The sequence below is a fragment of the Tupaia chinensis genome, unplaced genomic scaffold (assembly GCF_000334495.1).
Source record: "Tupaia chinensis unplaced genomic scaffold, TupChi_1.0 Scaffold000131_1, whole genome shotgun sequence".
NCBI lineage: Eukaryota > Metazoa > Chordata > Mammalia > Scandentia > Tupaiidae > Tupaia > Tupaia belangeri.
The window spans coordinates 165,477-174,057 of record NW_006159600.1 but is presented as its reverse complement, the minus strand read 5'-3'; the positions used below and the strand labels follow the sequence as shown (position 1 = coordinate 174,057).

The 8,581-nt window shown below is 46.1% G+C and overlaps 1 protein-coding gene across 1 annotated transcript; it reads right to left on the bottom strand.

The window, feature by feature from the left end:
• LOC102490979 (zinc finger protein 480) lies at positions 1-7,148 on the bottom strand. Its single transcript, XM_027770394.1, has 5 exons — positions 7,084-7,148; positions 2,900-3,026; positions 2,328-2,459; positions 1,915-2,018; positions 1-60 (listed from the first exon to the last, which is right to left on the bottom strand). Exons 1-5 carry the CDS (start codon positions 7,144-7,146, stop codon positions 1-3), a joined length of 486 nt encoding a protein of 161 aa, XP_027626195.1. The 5' UTR covers positions 7,147-7,148.
• Between the last annotated feature and the right edge of the window lie 1,433 nt (positions 7,149-8,581).

Sequence of the window (8,581 nt, the reverse complement as noted above, 5' to 3'; positions counted from 1 at the left end):
CTACTGACCACCTTTGTAGCGCTGCTGAGTAATAATCTCAGAAGACTGAACCCTGCTGCCCTGTTCCAAAGAGGAACAGGAGTGAAAAACTCAGAAATAAAAAATGAGAGGATCCTTGGGAAATATGTCAGTATTTATCTGTCCTTGTTCCTGACACAGATCTCCTCCTGCCTTGATATTTCCTGGATAATGAGACTGTGATTCCTTCTTCTCCTTCTTCTTTTTAAAGAGTTATTTTATTTAACTATTTATTTAATTTGATGAGAGAGAGAGAGAGAGAGAAAGTGAGAAAGAAAGCCACCAGTTCCGAGACTCAAACTATGGTAGGCCTTGTAGAAGTCTAGCACACTTAAACACGCCACTTGCTGGCCCCATGATTTCTTCTAATAAGATAACACTTGGGACCGGCAGGTGGCATGGAGGTTAGGACTGCAGGACTCCCACATGGCCAACCTCAATTTGAGTCCTGGACTTGGCAGTTTGATTTCTCACTTTCTCGCCCTCTCTTTCTCTGCTCCTCTCTGGCCGAGTAAATAAATAAAGTTAAAATAATTCCTAAAAAAACAAACGAAAACAAAAAACAAGTAAGACAACACTAAGAGTTTCCTAGATTGGGACTGGTCACCAAAAATACAGGGTCAGGATTAGAAACAGAACTTTCACCTGTGAATAAAAGGGCAGGATACTGAAATAATCTTCCACCATGTCTACTGAAGAAGCCTCCCTAAAACTTCCTAGACTATGGAGTCCTGGGGATTCCAAATGTTGAACACACAGAAGTGCCTGGACAGTGTTCTCCCAAAGGGGCCAAGGAAGCTCCACACTTGTTTTCTTTCTTTTTTTCATGAGAGATTATTGCTGCAGCGCATGTGCACTCACCATTGAGACAGAGAAAGTGAGAAATCACACCACAAGGGAATGGCCACACTGCAGTTCCTCTCCTCCATCTGCTCTCAGGATCCTGCACATGCACACACATGTACCTGGCAAGAGTTTTAAGCCACTGGGTCCAGGACTCAAAAGGAGGTTTACTACGTGGGAATCCAGTGAGGTAACCATCCGCTGGCCCTACTCTACACACCTTCTGAGGCACCTAAGCATCTCTTCATTTGGTGGTTTCCCTGTATTCTTTAAAATATGTTTTATAACAAACCAGGAAAACTGAGATAGGATGTCCCTGATTTTGTGAGTCACCCTAGCAAATTCATGAAATCCAAGAATATGATTATGGGAACAATGATGTATAGGGTGAAAACCTACTCATGATTGGCATTTACAGTAACAGACATTCTTCAGATATCAAGTTTTATTTATCTATTTTTATTTAGCTTTATATATTATTATTATTATTATTATTATTTCAGTTTGATCAGAGAGAGAGAAGTGAGAAAGTAAGCCACTAAGTCCAAGTCTCCTACCACGGTCACCCATGTGAAACTCCAGCACCTTGAACCACCACACCTGTTAATTGCTGAGGAATCAAGGGGTTTTTTTGAAAGGTTTTTGCTATAGGGTGCATGTGCTTGCCAGAGAGAGTGACATAAAGCAAGAAGTCACCCTCCAGGGGGGATGGCCACGCAGCTCCTCTTGGGATATTGGGCACGTACGCATCTGGCATGAGTTTAAGCCACTGGGTCCAGGACTCGAACTGTGGTTGACTACATGGGAATCCAGTGACATAGTCATTACTCCAACTGCTGGTTCTTAGAAATCAAGTTTTAACATGCAGAATATGACTGCAACTCCAGATAGTCAGAACCAACATGAAACACAGGGGAGCCAGCTAGTGTTCATAAGAGATCAGACTCTTGGCAGAGCAAAAACAGCAGGCAATTTTTACGATAGCCCAAGCTTTCTGTGCTGGGTGGGGTGTCAGCGAGCAGAAGGAGTGCTTTCCCTTTTCCTTGGGCTAACAGACGTGGACAGGCAGACCACTCTGTCTCCAGAGATGACTGTGTAGGTCCAGCCATCATGACACTGGGGCCTGCATGCTGATCTTCCAGAGAAAGGAGCATCTGCTGGAATCGAAAGGAGAAACCCTTACATGATCCTCTCCAGTGCTGAGGAGAGCCATGGAAGCAGAGTTCATGTAAGCCAGGAGACAGTGCTGCCCACCACGACTGCCAGCAGGTGGAGGGGTGGTTAAGGCAAGGGACTCCCCCATGGCTGATCACGGTTCAAATTCTGGACGTGGCGGTTTTTTCTCTCTCCTCTCTCCCTCCTGGTGGTTAGATGTAAGTGTTTCTTTTCACACAGGATTCAGTCACTTGTAGAGTTCCCGAACACTATTTACTGGTGTTGCTTCTGACGCTTACCTCGGCTCTTACCTGTGACCAGCCCTTGGGTCCACTCCCGTCCACCGGGTACCTCTGGTCGCTGCACACGGCTCTCTGCAGTCCAGGGCTCCTCCCCTTGTTCCAGCATGGAGATAACGGTCACATCGGGAGGAGAGGTTCCTGCTTAGAAGAGGGAAGGAGCATGACACATGAGCCTTTCCAGAACCGCAGCCCGATGTTTATGTGGGAAAAGGACGTGATACGTGGTTCTGGACAGACATTTCACAAACGTATCCGCTGATCGCTTCCTGTCAATGCTCAGGGATTCGGGTAAAGTGCAGACATCACGGTGTCTGTGCGGAAGCTGAATCGAATCTCGGAGGTAGAAAAAGGATGTGGACATCCCAGAAGTCCGCCATGAGGCGTTCTGCATACTTGAGGTTTGGAACTACCACAGACAGATCAGGAAGGGGCAGAACGCTTGAAGAACAGGAAGCTCTCCTACTGCGAATCACCAGGGCTTCGGTGCTCTCAAGTAGTGCAGCGACCCAGAAGAGGAACACACAAGAAAGTGCAAGACACACGAGGGCAGATCCCGACTTCTGGGGAAAAGTCGTCCTCACCCACGGACACCAGGTTCCTGTAGTTCTCCAACATCACCTCCCTGTACAAAGCCCTCTGAGCAGGGTCCAGGCGTTTCCACTCCGTCTTAGAGAATTCTATGGCCACGTCCTTGAATGTCACCTGTTCCTAAAATTAAAACACATCTCCTCAGGGGGTATCAGAACTGTGCTTATCTTCAAACAAAGTGTAAAAAGGGGAGTGTGAATGATCAGTACAGTTGATGTAAGTGATAAGACAGATCCAGGTTAAAGTATCTGTGAGCTGCTATGTCTCCATGACCGTGTTACATTACATGAGGATTTGATACCGTGTCAGTCTATGTGGATGAGAAATCAACAAAATACCAACTCAGGGTTACCTGTATAGAAGCACGAGGTTAAATATTCAATACGTTAAGTAATATTCAGTATCTAAATAAGCAAGGGAGGGACCAACTGTGGCATGGTGGTTGAGGGTGCTGGACTCCCACATGGTCAGCCACAGTTCGAATCCTGGACCTGGCACCTTATTTTCTCAATTTTCCTCTCTATCTCGTTCTAATCCTCTCTGGTCAAATTAAAATAAGCAAGTAAATAAAATAACTTTTTTATAAAATAAAAATAAGTCAAGAAGTAAGGGCTTGAATGGTATATTAAAAGATGATTGGGGCAGGCAGGCTGGTGGTTAAAGGAGCTGGATTCCCACATGGTCAACTGTGGTTCGAATCCAAGACCTGGTGGCTTGCTTTCTCACTCTCTCTCTCTCTGTCTTTCTTTCTCTCTCTCCCTATCTGGTAAAACTAAAATAAATGAATAAATTTTTTAAAAGTTAAATAAAATAATTCTTTTAAGAAAGTAAATAAAAATAGATGATGATGTCTACGGTAGTCCAAAAAAAAGTTCAGAATCTAAAAACTGTGTTGGGGGCTGTCAGGTGGTGTGGTGGTTAAGGGCACAGGACTCCCATATGGCCGACCACCTGGCGGCTCACTTTCTCACTTTTCCTCTCACCTGACCCTCTCTGGTCTAATAAAAAGAAAGAAAGGAAGGAAGGAAGGGAGGGAGGGAGGGAAGGAAGGAAGAAGGAAGGAAGGAGAAAGAGAGAGAGAGAGAAAGAAAGAATTCTTCAGAAAACAAAACAAAACAAAGAAACAATGAAAAATACCATAAATACCATGATGGTGTCACCAATAGCAAGGAGCAAAGCATTAAATATCTCTCCTGTGAAAGTATTATTCTACATCCTTGAATGTCCAAAACATAAAAGCCAAAGAGTGAAAGATCTACCCCATCTTATGGAGGAGACAATGGGGTCACAGACAATGTAAGAAACAGCCCCGAGGTAAATGACCTAAAATGTCAGAGCTAACACTTAAACCCTGGTGTGTGGGAATAAAAACTGAACCTCAGTGAGATGAGCAGATGGCAAAATGGTTACATTACTGGACTCCCCTGTAGTCTGGATCCCCAGCTTAAAACTCATGCTGGGCACATTTGTGTGTGTGTCCAAAATCTGAATGGAGGAGAAGGGATTGCGTCATGGCCAGCCCACCTAGGGGATTATTGCTTGCTTTCTGTCTTTGTTTCTCTCTAGCAAGCACATGAGCCCTACAGCAAAATCTAAAACAAACAAACAAACAAACAAAAAACTGAACCTAACGGCCGGCAGGTGGTTAAGTAAGGTGGTTAAGTTGTTGGATTCCCACATTGCTGACTGCAGTTCAAGTCCTGGACCTGGTGATTTCTCACTCTTCCTCTCTCTCTTTCTCTGTCTCTCTCTGGTCAAATTTAAGAGTAATAATAAACAAGTTCAAAAAAACCCACAAAACTGAACCTAACAATGAAATGCTACAGTAACAAATATAGAGCAAACAAATTGACGGAGGATTACCTAATTGAGTAAAATGGAAACAAGTTGAAAGATAACATGGAGCTACACACAAATGACACTGTACATGCACACACGTATGTCCACAACATGTTACTGTCCTTCCTACTATCACGCATTAATGTGACAGACAGAACACACGTAAGGCCATGGGGAAATTCAGAAGATACTGTTCAATGAATGAAGAACATTAAACTGACTTAAAATAATGGCTGTCTTTAAAATCCATGGACTTGCACACTATACACATGTACGCACATATCACACACACACACTGAAAAGAACACAGGAAGGAGTCATCTCTTGATGACAGTTTCTTTTTTTTCCTTTTTTCAAGAATTATTTTATTTAACTTTAGTTATCTATTCGCTTATTTTAATTTAACTAGAGAGTGACAGAGTGAGGGAGGGGAAGTAATAAAGAAAGCTGCCAGGTCCAGGACTCGAGCCATGGTCGGTGATGTGAGTCTAGCACCCCTAACCATGATGCCACTGGTTAGCCCTAACGACAGTTTCTAAGTGATATCTATACTTGTTATTCTTGTTAATATGCATTTCACAATAGAACATGAAAACACACAGGCAGAATTTTACCTAGGAAATATAAATTATTTAGACCAGCAGATGGTGTAATGGTTGCATTACTGGATTCACGAACTTGACTGTGGTTCAAATCCTGGACTTGGCGGCTTAAAACACATGCTGGGTGTATGTGCATGGATGCATACCAAAATCCCAAGAAGAAAATGGAGAAAGGACTGCAGCATTGCCATGTCTCCTGAGGGGTGAATTCTCGCTTACTGTCTCTCCATCTCTGTTTTTTAGGCAAGTGCAAACACCCTATAGCAAAACTCTCTCTCTCAAAAAAAAAATTATTATACACTGAATTATATTAAAAAATGATGTAACTTGGAGCCAACACGTGGCATAAAAGTTAAGAAGGCTGAATCCCCACATGCTGAATGCACAGTTGAGTCCTAGACACAGAGACTAGAAACCCATGCAGAACGTCTGTGGGCGTGACCAAAATCCCAAGAAGAGAATGAAGAAAGGATCACAGCTCGGACAGCCCTTCCTGGGGATGATTTCTCATTTTCTCTTACTCTCTTGTTCTGTCTCTCTGGTGAAAAAAAAGAAAAAAAAGAAAAACGAAAACATGGTACAACACAGGAAAACATAACTCCAGTTTAAATTAAATATTCACATTCGAAATACGAATACATACTACCTACTTCAACATTTATACAAAACTTTCTAAGTTTCTCTCAGTAGGAAAAACTAAGATATGGGCCAGCTGTATGGCGAGGTGGTTGAGGCAGTCAGATCCCAACTGGAAGGCCACCGCGATGATTTGCCAGAAACGGTAGCCTGGGTGGCCACTCCGGGTTCGCTTGTGCATTCCCAAAATCCAACGGAAGGAGAGATCGAGGAGAAACTGACGTGTATAACATCATGATGCAATAACACAACAGCATCGCTGAAAATTTCTTCAAGAATCAACCAACAACGAACAAATACATTTCCACAGCACATGCCATGACTCAGCCACAAAAGAGACAAAAGTGGTTCCCCACTGACTAAGGCAAGGGGAAATGTCAACAGGAAAGAAGATGACTTGTGTTTTCAGAGCTATGCTGCATGTTAGGAGTTTTAACAGGAAACAAATACAGAGAGTGCGTTATGTACAATAAACACAGACTTTCACAAAAAATGCACAGTCTCAAGGACATGGCTGTGTGGAGAAAAATTTAATGAGTCTCCCGCTGTGAGGTACTGAAGCTGACTTGGTATGGTTGATGCACTAAAACCACCTCTAACACTGACCTTGCGTCTGCACTTCCCATGCAATTCCTAGTCCTGGAACTCCAAGTCCAGACACATGCAGGCTCGCTGCTGAGCTTCAAACATGGCACAAGATCAGGCAGGACAGACCTGCCACTGAGAGTCTCCTCCCCTCACATTTCCAGGGGTCCCTGAACCCGTCTTCAGGGGCAGCTTCTCCAGCCCTGCCCGACAGCTGGCAGTGAGTGCAGACGTGCCCACGCACTCCCGGCTGCCAACAGCACTCCCGCCGTGGGGCCCACCCCCGACTCCAAGCCAGGTCTGGGTGACCCTCCCCAGGGTGTGCCCACAGAGCCTTCACAGGGTCCCCACCACTGGTCACAGAGGGATGGAATCTAAGAGATGAGAGGGACTGAGGGAGGCGTGGGTGAGTGTCAGTATACCTAGCAGGAGGGCCCTTCAGGTCAGAGGTGAGCAGCTCCAATGGCAGGATTTCAGGAAGGAGACAGGACAATACACCAGGAATATCCATTTACCTGAGGAGGAGCCACGCCTGAGTCCTCTGCAGTCCTCCTCTTGCTCCTCTTCCTGGGCTTCATTTCCAGTACAGGAACTGAGAGTCTTCAGAAATCAACCCTGAACATTAAAAATATGCTGTTTGGGGCTGGCAGGTGGCATGGTGTAAAGGGCACTGGACTACCACATAGCCAACCATGGCTTGAGTCCTGGACCTGGCGGCTTGCTTTTTTACTCTCTCTCTCTCTTTCTGTTCCTCTCTGGTCACATTAAAATAAAGTTAAAATAGGGACCAGTGGTTGGCGTATGGCTGTCACTGGACTCCCATACAGCCGATCACGGTTTGAGTCCTGGACCTGATGGCTTAAACACAAGCTGGGCGTGTGTGCATACATGCCTAAGATCCTGAAAGGAGAATGGAGAAGGGATTGCAGCGTGGTCATCACCCAGGGGGTTGATTTTTCACTTTCCATCTCTCTGCCTCTCTCTGTCTTTCCAGCCAGCACACGAGCCCTATAGCAAAAACCTCTCCCAAAAAAAAAAAAAAAAGTAAAGTTAAATAAAATCATTCTTTCAAAAAAGTGTGCTGTTCATGGTCAGATTCAACACTTCCCCTGTCTGTGCCACAGTCACAGAGAAAAGCCCTCCCCATGGGACCAGCAGTTAGCGTAATGGCTATGTCACTGGACTCCCATGTAGTCGACCGTGGTTCGAGTCCCGGACCCGGTGGCTTAAACTCATGCTGGGTGCACGTGCGTGTGTGTCCAAGATCCCGAGAGGAGAATGGAGAAGGGATCGTGGCATGGCCATCCCCCATTGGGGGTAATTTCTTGCGTTCTGTGTCTCTGGAGAGTGCACGCACCCTGTAGCAAAAACCTCTCAAAAAAAAAAAGCCCTCCCCAAAGGACAGAGGGTCCTCTGCTGCCCACACAGCAGGAGGGGAATGCAACAACCACCTCCTACAACAAGGCCAGCCAGGGCATCCTGCCTCAGCTCCTCAGAGCTCACTCCTGCCGGGTGAGGTCCCCCACACACGGCAGCAGTAGGGAGGTGGGCTGCACCGAGCTCCCTTCAGGACACACAGTGGCGCTGCCTGACCTGATGCAGGGTCCAGCCTCTCTCATTCCTTCATGGGTTACAGATGGACCTGGGCCTTCAGAGACAGAGGGCACAGGGCTGGTGTCCATGCCGGATGCAGAACAGAATGAACCGAGTCCCCACCCGACCATGGGAAGGGGTCCTGGGTAAGGGCACAGGAGTTGGGTTGCAGAAGGCCTCAGCACCCACCGTGAGCCAGAGGTCAGGAGCACTGAGAGGCCAGTCCAGGATGTCCACCTCTGGCACTGCTCCACCCTTGGGGACCTGTTGTCACCAGTACCCAGATAACATGATCTCATGAAAGGACCAGAGGGAATCCTAAAGAGCAGGGGAGATGTAGGGGGAGGGAGGGGGTGTGGAGATGAGGGCGGGGGCTAGAATGTTATGAGGGAGAACGGAGTCTCCATGAGCAGGTGAGAT